The 16,721-nt window shown below is 34.9% G+C and overlaps 1 protein-coding gene across 2 annotated transcripts; it reads left to right on the forward strand.

The window, feature by feature from the left end:
* The first annotated feature begins 1,563 nt into the window (after window positions 1-1,563).
* Window positions 1,564-11,743, forward strand: LOC107908738 (myosin-7). Of its 2 annotated transcripts, XM_041076704.1 has the most exons (7): window positions 1,564-1,769; window positions 1,864-2,049; window positions 2,199-2,321; window positions 2,951-2,988; window positions 3,081-3,240; window positions 8,227-11,128; window positions 11,230-11,743. In XM_041076704.1, the coding sequence occupies exons 1-6, from the start codon at window positions 1,674-1,676 to the stop codon at window positions 10,954-10,956; spliced, it is 3,333 nt and encodes a 1,110-aa protein (XP_040932638.1). In that variant the 5' UTR covers window positions 1,564-1,673; the 3' UTR covers window positions 10,957-11,128; window positions 11,230-11,743. The 2 variants fall into 2 exon arrangements, with proteins under 2 accessions (XP_040932638.1, XP_040932639.1); XM_041076705.1 differs by lacking the exons at window positions 1,564-1,769; window positions 1,864-2,049; window positions 2,199-2,321 and adding an exon at window positions 2,397-2,490.
* The last annotated feature ends 4,978 nt before the right edge of the window (window positions 11,744-16,721 follow it).

Raw genomic sequence — 16,721 nt, forward strand, 5'->3', positions numbered from 1 at the left:
TCTTTAATTAATCTGAATTTATTATTTTTTTCTTTTTCGATATAATACAAGTTTAAACTTATACACTCATTCACGTATATTCTACGCTACCACCACACAGGTGAATTTATGGATCGAACTCCCTGAACATGACTCGTGTAAATTCTCTTCAACCAATAGACCTATTTTTAGAGTTGTTAGACTAAATGTTATCATATTTGTGTGAATATATTACTTTAATATAAATTAGATATATTAACTTAGATTACACTCTATTTATAATAAATTAGAATTTATAAAGAATAGTTACTCCTTTAATAATTACAATTTTATGCATTTATTTTGTGATATCTAAATGCAGCTAAATTAATTGTATATTGTAAAAGCACGTCAATACACCCTATTTAGTTAAGAAGGCTAACGAACGACTAACGAGCTTTTTCTAGATTAGGTTGCAATTATAATTTTACGCGCTTTGAGGCTGGGATCTATTCAACTTTCTATTGTGGGCTTATCCCATACATTTTTGTTTTGGGCTTATGACGTTTTTTTTTTTTTTAAAGTTAGTTAACAACTACAATACACTGAAATATAACCAAGGCGGAGTCACAGGTCGGCATCATTAAAATGAAAAAAAAAATATTTCCATCCTTTACCATTTATAAAATTTTAAATTAATAATATTTAAATTACATTTTAATTCTTAAAAATAATAAAAATTTGATTTCATCCTTTAAAAATTATAAAAATATAGATTATTAAAATAATAAAATTATATTTTTATTATCGTAAAAATATATAATTTAATTCTCCTCATCCAAAAAAAATTTTTTAGCTCCGCTACTAAATATAACACAAATATAAATATAAAGTAAAATTAAATTAATATAATACAAATCAATTAAGAATTAAAATTAGCTCATCGAATTAAAACTCATACATAATGAAATTGAAGATTCGTATACAATAATTAAACATAATGAGACTCGAACTTAAATATACATGATTGAATATTTTTTTTAGTATTAATTTAATATGGATATATGAATTGATAAAGTTAATATTCACAATACAAAACGAAGTGGACTATATTTTCCATTCTATATTAAATGATTTTTTTACAAATTTTTCACTTTAAAATGAACAAGAAAATGTGCTATTATTTTTATGTTATAATACCTAAACTTAGAGCGGCAAATTCAAGAAAAAGAATTGGCATATTTTTAAGTAAAATACAAAAAAACAGAAGAAAAAAAAACATATTGGTATTATCTCCTAATGATGATGGCAGTTGAATCTTTGTTTATCCAACCAACTATCCTTGGTGTACGTTAGAGTTTTGTCTCATGGTAGGCAATTAGATCCAGTTTGTTTGGGGCACCTGCTTATTCATCGACCAATTATTTTGAGCCACCTCAAAATCTTGTTTTCAAAGTTGACTTTTATGTACACGTGTCGTTGTGTTGGAACGGTCATAGTATGAACTTCAGTACACCAGAGTGTTGCTCTGCATGGGAAACAAAGACAATAATAAAGTTAACAAGTATGCTTCACAACAATGACTGGCAAGCTAACAATCTCCTTTTAGTCCAGTAATTCAATAGTTTGTAGTGTTTTTGCTACGCTATCTCTGAAAGTTTTCCTGATTAACTCAGACCGAAACAGATTTAGAAAAGAAAAGTGCTGGAAAAACAATGTTCAGGTTGCATAAAACAAGGCAAACACCGCCGCCAAGTAATAAATCAGGGGAAAAGATAGATTTTACGTTCTCCAATTTCAAACTGGTTCAGGTAATCATTCATTTCGTCCTCATCTTGTTCTTCTTCTATGTTCCATTTTACTTACATTATATGTGTGTGTGTGTTTTCTGGTGTTTTTATATAGGTACCAAAAGGATGGGACAGATTGATCATGTCGATAATCTCAATGGAGAATGGGAAAACCATGGCAAAGACAAGCAAAGCAGTAGTTCGAAATGCGAGTTGTCAATGGACAGAGACTTTGTCGGAATCTATTTGGGTTTCAAAAACAGTGATGGAAGATTGTTTCTTCAAACTTCTTGTTGCAATGGTAACTTTGTTAATGAAATACCGTTGGATCTTAGTTTACAGTTCTGTATATAGTTGTTGGAAACATGATCTGAACATGTTCGATTCAATTAAGGTGACAAATTAGATGATAAAAGAAGGATGAAAAGAAAATGAATATTGAAATTGTAGGGATCAGCAAGATCTAGCATTCTTGGAGAGGCGACAGTGAATATGACAGGCTATATAAATTCAACCATCACTGTTCCGGTCTCATTGCCATTAAAAAAATGCAACCATGGAACAGTTTTGCAGGTGATTTTTCAACGATCTTATTTCTTCTCTATTATTATTATTATTATTTGTTTTTTTACATTAAATGCATACCATTTAATTAGAAACATGAAGACAAAGGAGCCATTTGCTCGGTTCGCTAGTGGCTGGACCCGTTTTAAGGCGGTGGGGGCTGCCCATGTTAGTCAAGGTCCAATGAGTAAACCTCTTTTCCACTATCGCTAAATAGCATGCATTCATTGGGTTGGTTATGGCCCCTGTATCACAGATCATATTTTATTTAACATGTTACAACTTGGAACACATGACCAACAGTTGCATTAAAAACATAAGCTGGTACTTGTAATGATGATTTGATGGAAATATTTTCATATAAACAGATTTTGAGGTCGGTTAGTATTTTGGACATCACTTCAGTTTTAGCTGGTAGTTGTAAGCTGTTAGAAGATTCAAGTTTGGTCGAAACAAAAAAAAAAAGCGAAAGAGATATCTTAGGAAGATGGTTACCTCCTAAGTAATTTAGATTTTAGAGCAAATTTAATTACATGAACTAAATTAAAGTAGGACTTTTGATAATATGAATGAAACAGAAAATTGAAACACAGTTGTCTTTTTCTAACGAATATTGCACTTGTGATTCTGATATGCAGATGAAAATTCAATGTTTGACACCAAGACGAAAACCCATGTTTGTATCATTCCCTGCCCTTCCTTCCCTTGTTTTTTGTTTTCCTTTAAATGTTGTATTGGATCATAAACACTTGCACTGGATTATTTCAGGGACAATGAATCAAAGCAGACAAATTTCCATAAAGAAGGTAATAGCACTGAACACTCTCCTGATCTAAGCCTTACCTCGGATAGTCCAGAGAGTTTAATTGCAAATAGTGATGGGTCGTCCCCAAGTTCAGCCCCACGCCAAGAAGAACTCGTGAGTAGGGTACGTTAGAGTCTCATTATTGAAGCAATGGTTAGCATGTAGCAATCACATGTTTTATTATTATTATTATTATTATTATTATTATTTGGGTGTAATGATGTAACTTAGTTGTATTCCAACTAAGTTTGTTAGTGGTAGTAGGTAGTGATTTATTTTAAGTGGATGTAATGATGAAACTTAGTTGTATTCCAACTAAGTTTGTTAGTGGTAGTAGGTGGTGATTTATTTTAAGTGGATGTAATGATGAAACTTAGTTGTATTCAAACTAAGTTGTCAAGTTGTAATCTTGTATAAATAGGCTTTATGCCATTTTAAAAAAAATGAATGAATTCAATCAAGATTTCATCCATATACTCTCTATTTTAGCTTTGCTTAAAATTTATTTTATTTTTCTTCTTTGTTTCTGCCGCAAGTCTCGATTCTTGCTCGGCAAGCTTTTTGTTGAACCTTGTTATTTGTTGCACTTAGCTCCAACAATTGGTATCAAGAGCCTATTTCTTAAGGGATCTGTTATACAAATTCATGGCTTCATCAAGCTTTTCACCAGCTGCACCTCAAGTCTTTAATGGAGAAGGCTACCACATATGGGTGGTTAAAATGAAGACCTACCTACAAGCTTTCGATCTGTGGGAGGTAGTCAACTCAGATGTTGAACCAGAGCCACTTAGAGGCAATCCAACAGTGGCTCAAATCAGGCAGCATGCTGATGAGAGGACCAAGAGGCACAAAGCCATGTCTTGCATCTAGAACTCAGTGTCAGATGTGATTTTCACAAGGATTATGGCCTGTGAATCACCAAAACAAGCCTGGGACAAGTTGCAAGAGGAGTTTCAAGGGACAGAGAGGACAAGGCAGCAACAGTTGCTGAACTTAAGGAGAGATTTCGAGAATTTGAAGATGAAGGAAGAAGAAACTATCAAGCAGTACTCTGACAGGATTATGGCTGTGGTTAACAGCATAAGGCTCCTTGGAGAGCAGCTCAAGGAAGCTAGGATAGTGGAGAAGGTTATTGCAACTCTGCCCGAGAGGTATGAGGCAAAAATCTCATCTCTCGAGGACTCAAGGGACCTGTACACCATCTCCCTGACAGAGTTGATCAATGCTTTATATGCTCAAGAGCAAAGAAGAGCAAGCAGACTGGAGGAGCATCAAGAAGGTGCCTTTCAGGCAAGAACAAACACTGCCTACAAAGGCAAGAAGGCCTGGAGAGACAAGCCAAGGACTGATGTTGCAAGAAAAGAGGGTCAGACTTGCAAGCACTGCAAGAGGGCTGGTCATCCAAAAGAAAAATGCTGGTTCAATCCAGATGCTGTATGTCAGCATTGTAAAAAGAAGGGTCATGTTGAGAGAGTCTGCAAGATCAAGGCCAAATCAAGGCAGAGTCAGTTTCAACAGAAGAAAGCTGAGGCTCGAGTAGCTAAGGAGGACAGTGACCAAGAGGAGCAAGTCTTTGCTGTGTTATGCTCAGCTGCTCAAGAAAGGTTCTCATCTGGTTGGCTTCTAGATAGTGGATGCACCAACCACATGACACCTGATGCTGCAATCTTCAAGTCTTTAGACAGAAGCTGCAGAACTAAAGTCAAGATAGGAAATGGACATTTTATTCAAGCTGAAGGCAAGGGTGATGTGCTGATATGCACCCCCACAGGTGCCAAAGTGATTTCAAATGTGCTTTTGGTGCCTGAAATTGACAGAAACCTGCTCAGCATAGCTCAGTTGCTGGAGAAAGGTTATTCTGTTGTGTTCAAAGACAACCAATGCCAAATCAATGATCCAAGTGGATCCAAGCTGATGGCAGTTCCTATGGCTAATAAGAGCTTTGTAGTTGACTGGACCAGGGAGTCAGACATTGCCTACACAGTCACATCAGATGAATCCAAGCTTTGGCATCAAAGACTGGGACATGCCAACTTCAGATCGATGGCTCGAATGGTCAGAGAGGACTTGGCCGAAAACTTCATCAACTCAGTGGATCATGATGATGTGTGTGAAGTGTGTCAGCTAGGAAAGCAGGCCAGACTCCCATTTCCCTCGAATCAAGCCTGGAGAGCCTCTGAAAAACTCCAACTGGTGCACACTGATGTGTGTGGCCCTATGAGGACTGAGTCATTAAGTGGAAATAGGTACTTCATACTGTTCATTGATGATTTTTCAAGATATTGCTGGCTTTACTTCCTAAAACAGAAATCAGAGGCGGCCTCAGTGTTTTGGAAGTTCAAGACTGCTGCTGAGACTGAAACAGGTTGCAAGCTGAAGTCCATAAGGTCTGATAATGGGACTGAGTACACCTCAGCTCAGTTCCAAGCCTTCTGTGATAAGGCAGGCATCAAACATCAACTTACCAACACATATACACCTCAGCAAAATGGTGTAAGTGAAAGGAAGAATAGGAGTTTGATGGATATGGCCAGGTGCTTGATGATTCAGAAGAATCTGCCTAAAGCACTATGGGCAGAGGCAGTTAACACTGCAAACTACATTCAAAATAGGCTTCCAACCAAGGCCTTGGATCAGAAGACTCCATTCGAAGCCTGGTTTGGATTCAAGCCATCACTGGCTCATCTGAAGGTCTTTGGATGCATCTGTTATGCTCATGTACCTGCTGTCAAAAGGGACAAATTGTCTGAAAGGGCTCGACCTGGTATTTTGGTGGGCTACAGCACTGTTAAGAAGGGCTATAGGATCTTGGATCCTTCAACAAAGAAAGTGTCAGTCAGTAGGGATGTGGTATTTGATGAAAAGTCATGTTGGAACTGGGAAAAACATGAACCTGAGGAAGTTTCAGAAGGACTTGCAGCAGATCAAGCTGAGCCAGATCAAAATGTTCCTGAAATTGACATTGATGATGAACCAGTTAGAGGAACAAGACCATTGACTGAGATTTATGAAAGAGCTCATGTAGCCATAGCTGAACCAAGCAATTTTGAAGAGGCTGAAGCTCAGCAAGAGTGGAAGCAGGCAATGGCTGAGGAGATTAGCATGATTGAGAAGAACCAGACCTGGGAATTAGTTGAAAGGCCAGTCAAAAGGAAGATAATTGGGGTGAAATGGGTGTACAAAGCCAAGCAAAATGCTGATGGTACCTTGAACAAACTGAAAGCAAGGCTAGTTGTCAAGGGGTTCAGTCAGAGGTATGGCCTGGACTACCTGGAGACCTTTGCACCAGTGGCCAGGCTAGACACCATCAGATTACTGATTGCCTTAGCAGCACAGCTCGAGTGGAAGATCCATCAACTCGATGTGAAATCAGCCTTTCTGAATGGTTTCTTAGATGAAGAGATCTATGTTGAACAACCACAAGGGTTTGAGATAGCTGGCAGAGAGCATATGGTCTACAAACTGAAGAAGGCCCTATATGGCTTAAAACAGGCTCCAAGGGCCTGGTACAGCAGAATCGATGGCTACTTGACTAATTTGGGATTCGATCGAAGCAAGAGTGAGCCAACACTGTATGTCAAGAAGCAAGGGACACAAACACAGCTCATTGTATCCCTATATGTTGATGACCTGCTGGTGACAGGAGGAGATCGAGCAGTGCTGGTCGATTTCAAGACCAAGATGCAAGAAGTATTTGAAATGTCTGATCTAGGGGAAATGTCTTATTTCCTTGGAATGGAGGTGACTCAAGCACAAAATGGGATATTTCTAAGTCAGAGAAACTTTGCCACAAAGATTCTGACCAAGTTCTCCATGCAAAACAGTAAAGCAACTAAAACACCTGTTGCTGTTGGAGAAAAACTATCGAGCCAAGGTGATTTTGAGAAGGTTTGTGAAACAACCTACAGAAGTCTAGTTGGTTGTCTGTTATATTTAACTGCCACTAGACCAGACATAATGTATGCTGTAGGATTGCTCTCAAGGTTCTTGCATTGTTGCAATAAAAAGCATTTACAAGCTGCTAAGAGAGTGCTTAGATATGTCAAAGGCACTTTGAGCTATGGTTTAAGGTACAGCAAGGAAGGAAATCTGAAGCTGGTTGGCTACACTGATAGCGACTGGGCTGGCTCGATAGATGACATGAAAAGCACCTCAAGGTATGCTTTCAACCTTGGTTCAGCCATGTTTTGCTGGAGCTCGAAGAAGCAAAGTCTGGTGGCTCAATCTACTGCTGAAGCAAAATATGTGGCAGCTGCAAGTGCTGTCAATCAAGCCATTTGGCTAAGGAAAATCTTAGCTGATTTGAAAGTGCATCAAAAGGAAGCTACTGAGATCTTCTGTGACAACCAATCTTCAGTTGCAATTGCTAAAAATCCAGTGTTCCATGGAAGAACAAAGCATTTCAGCATCAAGTTGCATGTTGTTCGAGAAATGGAGCAAGCTCAGGAAGTGAAGCTGATCCATTGTAATTCTGAGGATCAACTTGCAGACATTTTGACTAAAGCCCTTAATGTCACAAGGTTCGAATGTCTAAGAAGGAAGCTAGGTGTTTGCTCCATGCAAACCAAGGAGGAGTATTGAAGCAATGGTTAGCATGTAGCAATCACATGTTTTATTATTATTATTATTATTATTATTATTATTATTATTTGGATGTAATGATGTAACTTAGTTGTATTCCAACTAAGTTTGTTAGTGGTAGTAGGTGGTGATTTATTTTAAGTGGATGTAATGATGAAACTTAGTTGTATTCCAACTAAGTTTGTTAGTGGTAGTAGGTGGTGATTTATTTTAAGTGGATGTAATGATGAAACTTAGTTGTATTCCAACTAAGTTGTCAAGTTGTAAGCTTGTATAAATAGGCTTTATGCCATTTTAAAAAAAATGAATGAATTCAATCAAGATTTCATCCATATACTCTCTATTTTAGCTTTGCTTAAAATTTATTTCATTTTTCTTCTTTGTTTCTGCCGCAAGTCTCGATTCTTGCTCGGCAAGCTTTTTGTTGAACCTTGCTATTTGTTGCACTTAGCTCCAACACTCATCCTGTTTTGTTGTTAAATCATATTTAATGACTGTATTAACAATGCTAAACTTCCATTACTGCAGGAAGCAAGTTTCTCAGCTTCTGATTCCCATTGCAGCTATGATTCAGCTGCAAGCAATTTGAATGGTGACACTCGGAGCCTGATGGGAATACAAGATTCACCCATTTCCCAAAATGGGAATTCTCACATTGATGACCATCTTTCTCATTCAAATCATTCATCGTTTGTTTCACAAAGCAGTTTTTCGGATAATAAGCAAGAGTTTTGTGCTGCATCAACTTTAAGATCCACAGATCCTTCCAAAAATCTTCTTGAAGCAGCAGAGAAAACGATTGAAGAGCTTCATGCAGAAGCAAAGATGCGGGAAAGGAATGCGGACAAGTTAATGCTTGATTTGGACATGTTGAGGAAAGAATACTCTGACCAGTCTAAAAATAACGCAATTTTGGCTATGGAGCTCTCGGCAGCGAATGTGGAACGCTATGGACTACAAAAAGAAGTTGAACAGCTGAAAACGTTGTTGGAGAAATCAATCGCGAAACAACCAACCTATGAAGATTCAACATTTGAGGATGCTGGAACAACCCTTTTGCACAAGGAACTGGAAAATGAAATTAAGTTCCTAAAAGAGTCTAATGACAGCCTCGCTTTGCAGTTGAAGAGGAGCCAAGATGCAAATGTTGAGCTTGTTTCAGTTCTTCAGGAGCTGGAACAGACCATAGAAAAGCAAAAAGTTGAAATGGGGACTATTACAGCCCTGCAATCACAGGTGAGTGAATTGGAGAACTGTATGCAGCTAAATTCAGAGGAAAACAGCAACTTAATGATACAGCTTCAACAATCAAGGGAATCAGAGAAGAATTTGCAGGCTGAGGTCCAATATCTTGAACAGATGAAAAACAAAGAAAGTGATGCCCTTTTGGATATTGAGGAGGAATACAAGACTAAGTTAGCAGCTAAAGAAAGGGAAATCATTGGTTTGAAAGTAAAGCTATCCGAGTCTCGAAAGGAAGGAAATTTCGCGAATCCGGAGTCTCGAAAGGGCCACGAAGCACCTCTGATCAGAGAAATTGAAGCCTTAAAAGTAAAACTAGAGGAGTTAGAAACTGACTGCAATGAGCTGACTGATGAAAATCTTGAATTACTACTCAAGATAAAGGAAACAAAGAACAATGTCAATGGAGGAGTTGCTTCCAATGATTTTTTGTCTGATGAGATTTCAGCTAAGCTTGCAATGAGAGAACAGAAGTCAGAAATGCTTTTCCTGGAAGAGAAACTAAGAAAGAAAATTCTGAGGGAGATTCAAAGTGATTATAATAGTTACATTCTGGAACTTGAAACTCAGACAATAGAACTGGAAGCTAAAGGAACTGAAGTAGTGAAGGAGTTAACTCAGAAAAGGACTGAAATGCAAACACTGGAGGCTACTTTGCAGTCAAAGGAAGAGGAGAACATGGAGCTTAGAATGAATCAGAGTAAACTGCAGGATATGCATCATCAGTTGCTGGCTGCTGAAGATAAGTGTGAATATCTGAGAAGAGAAAATACAAAGTTACAAGCAACTAATGAGACACTCATTGAAGAATGCAATTCACTTAACAAGTCAGCTGAAGGGTTGAGGAATGAGAAGTCAGAATTGGAAGAGCATTGTGCTCAGTTGGAGGCCAAATTAAAAGAATGCAGCAAAAAAGTTGAAGTTTTGGACGAAAATCTAACTTTGGTGATTGAAGACTTTGCATCAAAAGAGAAAAAACTAACATTGGAATTAAATGCAATTCATGATAAGAGCAAGAAACTTGAGGCAAAACTGAAGCTTGAAGAAAGCTCCTGGAACCAAATGTATTTGGAGAAGACCAATGAAGTTGAGAATCTTGTACTAGAGGTGGAAAACCTTGGTAAGCAACTCTCTGCAGCACATCATGAGAAAGAGAAAACAGCTTGTGAAATTTCTGGTTTACAAGCAGATAAACTTAGACTGGATTTGGCTCTTGAAGAAGCTCAATCTAACCTGAAACTTACACTGAGTGAATTCAAGAAAATAGAAAGTGGAGCTAAAACACAAGTGGAAGACCTATTGGGTGAACTTACAGCTGCTAGAGAAAACCATGAAATACTGATGGCAGAACATGAAAAAGCTTTGAAGTTGTTAGAGAGTTACAAATCCAGTGAAGGGAAACTTAAAACCATTGTGAATGAGCTTGAACTAAAGCTAACTGTTTCTGAATATGAAAGACAACAAGTATCAGAGCAATCTACCAATATGAAGGTTCAGCTGCTGAAGATAGAAAATCTTCAGGATGACATTTCGGCTCTGACAGATGAACGCAATGCGATTAAAGCCGATAAAGAGAAACTGGAAGCTTCATTGTATCTAATATCCAGAGAATGTGATGATCTGAAAGCAGAGAAAAATTACTCAATGCAGCAGATTTCTACCTTGCAAAAGGTGGTTTCAGAAATAGAGGACTATAAACATGATAAAATAGTCTTGGAAGAAAAACTTGTGCGGACGGAAGGCGATCTCGTGGCGAAACAGGCTTTATTAATGCAGGATGAAGAAATTAAAAACGAGCTTAATGAGATCAAGCAAACAAACAGGCAATTCCAGCAGCAAATTAAACAGCTTCAAGAGGAGAAAGATAAGCTTCTCATAAAAGCTCAAACCCTTGAAGAAAAATTGAAACTGAAAGTGGAAGAAAAACAGAAGCAGCGCCATTCCAATTCTCACAGAAACAAAAGAGAGGCAAGGAATCTACTTCCATTACGAAACCACATAGTTCCTTTGATTTAGAATTTACATCTTGGTTATTCGCATATGAATATTATGAACTGGTATAAATTCTGAATTTAGTTTTTCAGCTCTCTTTCCAGGATAGGCATTACGATTCCAATGAGGGAAGCCATGAAAATGAATTTGCCAGGGTCATGGAAGCCAATAACAAGTATAGACTTCGTGTAAATAGGTGAGACTAGTAACATGTTACAGCATTAATAAAACCCAGAATTTATCTTCCCTGATGAAGTTTAACTCCATGACTTTTTCCTCCCATATGTCATCTTCCAGTTCCAGGTTATCAGAGGGTCGAAGAAGTCAATCAAATACTCCAAGAAAATCATCCATTGAAGGTGAAGTGGTGGCAAAAGAGAAATATGAACGTACAAAATCAACTCTAGAGGCAGAGTTAAGTGACATCCGCGAGCGTTATCTCCAAATGAGCCTTAAATACGCAGAAGTAGAAGCTCAACGTGAAGAACTTGTCATGAAGCTTAAAGGAGTGAAGAGCATTAGGAGGTGGTTCTCAAACCCTTCAAATTAACCAAATCTTCTTTTTTCCCCTATAATTTGAAGTTTCATTTTCTCCCTACAAAATTCTTATAAAATACTGCTAGGTAGATTGCATTTTATCAAAATGGAAGAAAGTGTGTTTTTCTCCTGAGACAAACAACAAAGATGCTTATCTGGGTTTGTAACCAATAAAAGGCCCAGATTGGCACTTAGCATGGCTGCCTGATTGAAGGCGAGATTACTATTACTACTGTATTACTTTATCTTATCAATGCAAAAGCTTTTGGTCCAATCTTGAGGCACATTTCCCATTCAGATTTAGAACTTAATCGCGTCCTTTGATGCAACATTTCGTTCTTTCTTGGGATCATACACTGATTTCCTGTTCATTTAACTACAAACGATAATGCTAAGTTTAATCCAAGTTTTAACATCTTCGTTTTCTTCGAAAATAACTCCAGTTGAATGGAGAAAATAGTCATAAAATTTTGGTACCTTTTCTCAATTTAGTTTCTAAATTTTTTAACACCTTAAAAAGTGAAGACGATATATTCTTTAGTGTGGTGTCAATTGTCATCATTTAAAAAGATATACTACTTTTTTATATTACATACATTGCATAAGAATACATATATTTTTATTATTTTTTATTTTTTATTTTTTATTTTTTATAATTGGAGATGGATTATTTCAGCAATTATTAAGAATTTGAATAAAGGTAAAGAAACAACTTTATCTTGAAAATTTATATGAATATTTTAAATATTGATTTCCCATAAATAAAAATTAGGGGAAACTACATAAATTGTCCTAAGTTTTATTTAAAATTATATTTTGGTCACATAACTTTCAAAAATTACATAATAGTTACTAACGTTTTAAATTGTTACATTTTTGCCACTCGGATGTTAACTTCCATTAAAAAAAGTAATATTGCACCTTTAATTCAAAGGGTTAATAGCTAATTTGGTCCCTTAACTATAGTTAAAAAAATTATTTTAATATTTTAAAATTTTCTAATTATTGTTATTAAGAAAAATTTTAAACTATCAGGGGCCAAATTAGCTATTAACCCTTTAAATTAAGATGCAACATTATTTTTTTTATCAAAAGTTAACAACTGAGTGACAAAAATGTAACAATTTGATAACGTTAATGACTATTATGTAGCTTTTAAAAGTTATGCGACCGAAATGTAATTTTAAACAAAGTTTAGGGATAATTGATGTAGTTTACCAAAATTAATATTATTAATTGTTTTGAAATTAATGAAATTATAGTTACTTATCTATACTATTAATTAAGCTTTTGATTAAGTTGGTGTCATGAGTCAACCGGACAACAACTCAGTTAGAGAAATTATGAAAATGTCTTTTTGTAATTAAAATAAGATATATTATTTGAAGACATTTTAATATTTTTATTTTAAAGAACAATAAAAATATGCATATGGTAGGATTTGATCCCATGCCAATTACATTAATGAAACCTTTAATTTAAAATTCAACTAAAGCTTTTTTTTAATATTTTTGTACATTTTAATTTTATTATCATATATATTTCATGTGTTATTATCAATTAGTTTCAAACTATACATTTTGTTTTATTGTATATTATTTTTAAACATTCATCTATGTTAGAAATACATGGTTCCTATACGTGTAGAATTTCTTATTAATAATATTGTTGATTGAGTTGGTGTCACAAGTTAACTCGGCACCAACTTAAGATTGATAACACCACCATGGTAAACAGTTGTACTCTTATTTTTAATCTGATGTGTTTGTATTTTGTTTTACTCACAATTTAATCTAATTTTTTTATTTTAATATCGTACATATTTCATTGTTATTATTAATTAATTTTAAACCATACGTTTCATTATTTATTATATGTTATTTTCAAACACATTTTTATATTCTAAATACCTAGTTTCCATACGTATACGCATGTAATAAAAAATCCTACATCACATTAATAAATATTCACATAATATTTTTCCATGCAATGAAATATTTATCTTTTAGGTTGTGTAGTGCATGAGGAACGGAATCCAATATAGCTCTTTTTACATTTGTATTTATCACTAAGAAAAACGTATAGTGTCTCAAAAGAGCTACGTGATCTACATTTCAATCTCATTCATCCTCTTTTTAACTTTTAAAGTTGTGATAATTTTTCCTACCAAAACAATGCATAATCCAACCAAAAAAAAAGTTGTGATAAATTTGGCATCTACAAATTGATCGTGTAGTCCTATCCCGAAGGTTATGCAACATTCTCCACCATCCGCGATAAAAGCTAGTCGTCACTTCATATAGCAGCTTGAAATAATATCAGAAATTCACAAGCAGAATTTTTCTCCTTGCAAGTGGCAGGAAGTGACTGGTTAACAAGGCCCACTCTAGAAACATGACTCTCGAGTCGCCACCAGATAAAACGACCCATAATATATCCCCATGTGATAAACAGGAAAGAGTAGCCATCGCAATTTAAAATCCCAGGGGCTTTGAAAGGAAACAAAAGGAAAAAAAGGGAGATGTCATCATAATGTGGTGCAAATTAGGGTTGGTGGCAATGGCATATACTTTGGAAGATGCTGAAACTAGCAAACTCAACTTCACTCGATTCCCACTTCTCTTGTTTGCTTTTCTTTTATTAAAAAAAGTAAATTTGATAATTCTGGAAACAATGTGAATATGAAATACAAAAATTAATTATAATAAGATACGGCATGAAAAAATAACATGAAATATAAATACATAAAAAAATTATTAAAAAAATAATAAAACATTATATAAAAACATTATATTAAATATGTTTTATGATAAAAAATAATAATATAAATATATGGAAGGGATTGATGTGACGACACACTTTTACTTAAAGTCACCGCACCCTTTTATTGCCCTCATGACCAAGGAAGATTTAAATTAAAAACTATATCAACCCATACATAGCTTCAGTATCAGCCCTCTTATGTTCTGCACCATCATCACCAGGCCATCCCTGCCGATGGCTTGAAATGCTCAAATCAGGCAGGCAGGGATGGCCAAGGCTTTCTTTTTCGCTGATGATGGATCGCTTCCAACCAGGTAGCGTGGGAGTAAATGAAGAATTGAATTGTTCAAAAAACTGAATCCCCTTTCCTCAAATGGCAAATTCTCTTATAGGGCAACTTCGATCCTTTGGCAATTTTGGCTTTCTCTGCAACATTTGCAGGGCTAGCTCGAGGTAACTTTCACCAGTGGGCGTCAGATTCTCTTATTATAAATGCATTTGGTATGTATTTGTTTGTAGGCCAATGGCCAAGGTTTTAGTATGCTGCAGTATTGTTGTACCGAGTTGTATTTGCTGAATAAATTTGCTCTAAATAATGATTAATGATGAGTGATAAGCTTGCTTATAAGTTCAATGGAAGCTTGTTCTAAGAAGAAAACACACACAAGAACGCTTAGCAATGCCATAATAGTTACAGTAATATGGTACATTTATTTAAATCTTATCCCTTTTCTCTTAAAAAAACATAATTAAATGGGTCCATATGCTCTTACTTTAGAGAAATGGGATCCCTTTATGTTTTTATCTTCTTCTTTTTTTGTTAATGCCATTTACGAAAAGACACGAGAGTCTAACCATGTGTTGGATATATGATCATCTTTATGTTTATGAATACTATTATTTGCTATAATTTAAAAAGGGCCATTAATATACATATTTAAGTAGTCTAAGCTGACAACAAGGATTGGAAATCATCTTCATAAACATTCATATGGTGTTTAAGTTATTTTGACCTTACCTCTTTGTGCAAGAGCTTTTAAGTTGATGGGTTGTTTCGTTAGGATAGGAAGATTTGTTGGGAGAGAAGACAAAACAGTTCAAGTGTGAAAATTCTTTTGAATGAATCTGATATAAAATCTAATTCAATTTGAGTTAAATTTTAAAATTAAAATTCAAGCCCAAAAAATCTAAGCTTTGAGAAAAAAGTTTGAATTCAAGAAAATTCGAGTCTGAAAAAGAGCTCAAGCTTAAGAAAGCCTAAGCCAGTAACTATCCTTTTCCGAGATAAATTCAATCCTAAACTGAAAAATAATTAGTTTGCAGTTATGATAAACTAACTTTGTTTAAAGTTTGTTATAAACAATTAGAACCAAAATAGACAGCGTAAGAAAAATGAGAAAAAAAAAATTGACACATCCGATCTTTGTTTACATAATTCTGATATAAAGATTCTATGCCTGCGGAATCTCACTCAAGATAAATCTTTATTCAACCACCAAACACTTCAAGAATACACTTCTTTCTTTATTATATAAAGCTCACAACTCTACATGCAGCATCGATAAAAAACTAATAATCTCACACCACACAATAGTCACAAGACAGAAATTTCACTAAGTGTTACAAACACCCTATTCAACAAAACACTCACTCAAAAGAAGAAAGAAATAAACAAGCTAATAAACAACAAGATGCTCACCCAATATAATATGAATGACTATCTTATGTAAAACACAAAACTTTACCGTTAGCCTAGCCGGAGAAAGAGGAGTACTTTTGGTCATTAACAATATGGTTGTGGTCTTGGGTACATTCATCACTAATACTCTGATTATTCAGAAATCAATTGATAATGTCCAGACTAAAATTAAATAAATTCTCACGTCCCTTAACTTACTAAAAGTTAGCCGACCCTTCAACGCCAATGTCGTACTGTAGATTGCAATAGAATTCTTGCACAATTTCTTTGACATATGTTCTCGCAAAAGTGTTAATTAGACTTTAGGAGATTTTTCGTTTTAATATAACGATTCAAAAATTAGTGATGCAAAAAATTCAGTTTTGAGACCCTGTTTTAGATAAATTAAATTTTGAATATTAAATTAATAATTAATTAAGGTATAGGAGCTAAATTGTAAAAATTAAATTACTATAGATTTTTAATTGAAAACTTAGATTAAGGATCAATGTAGTAATATACCACATTGGAAGTTTAGTGGACCGTAAATGATCCTATATTTTACACGTTACTTTTTTCTTTTGTTTTAATTGAAACTAAAATATTTTTCAACTTTGTTTTAAAATAAAATTTATTTTGAATAGAATTTAAATATTTTTATAATTTTTTGAATAAATCAAAGGTATTTGTCATATTATTGTTTCGATAGCATCTTTCATTCGTACTGTACATTAGGACAGGTGAAGGGTGTTATAATTATAATGCAAGAAGGCAATTTATATTAATAGGTAATTTGAATTATACATTGTCC

Source organism: Gossypium hirsutum, chromosome A09, assembly GCF_007990345.1.
Source record: "Gossypium hirsutum isolate 1008001.06 chromosome A09, Gossypium_hirsutum_v2.1, whole genome shotgun sequence".
NCBI lineage: Eukaryota > Viridiplantae > Streptophyta > Magnoliopsida > Malvales > Malvaceae > Gossypium > Gossypium hirsutum.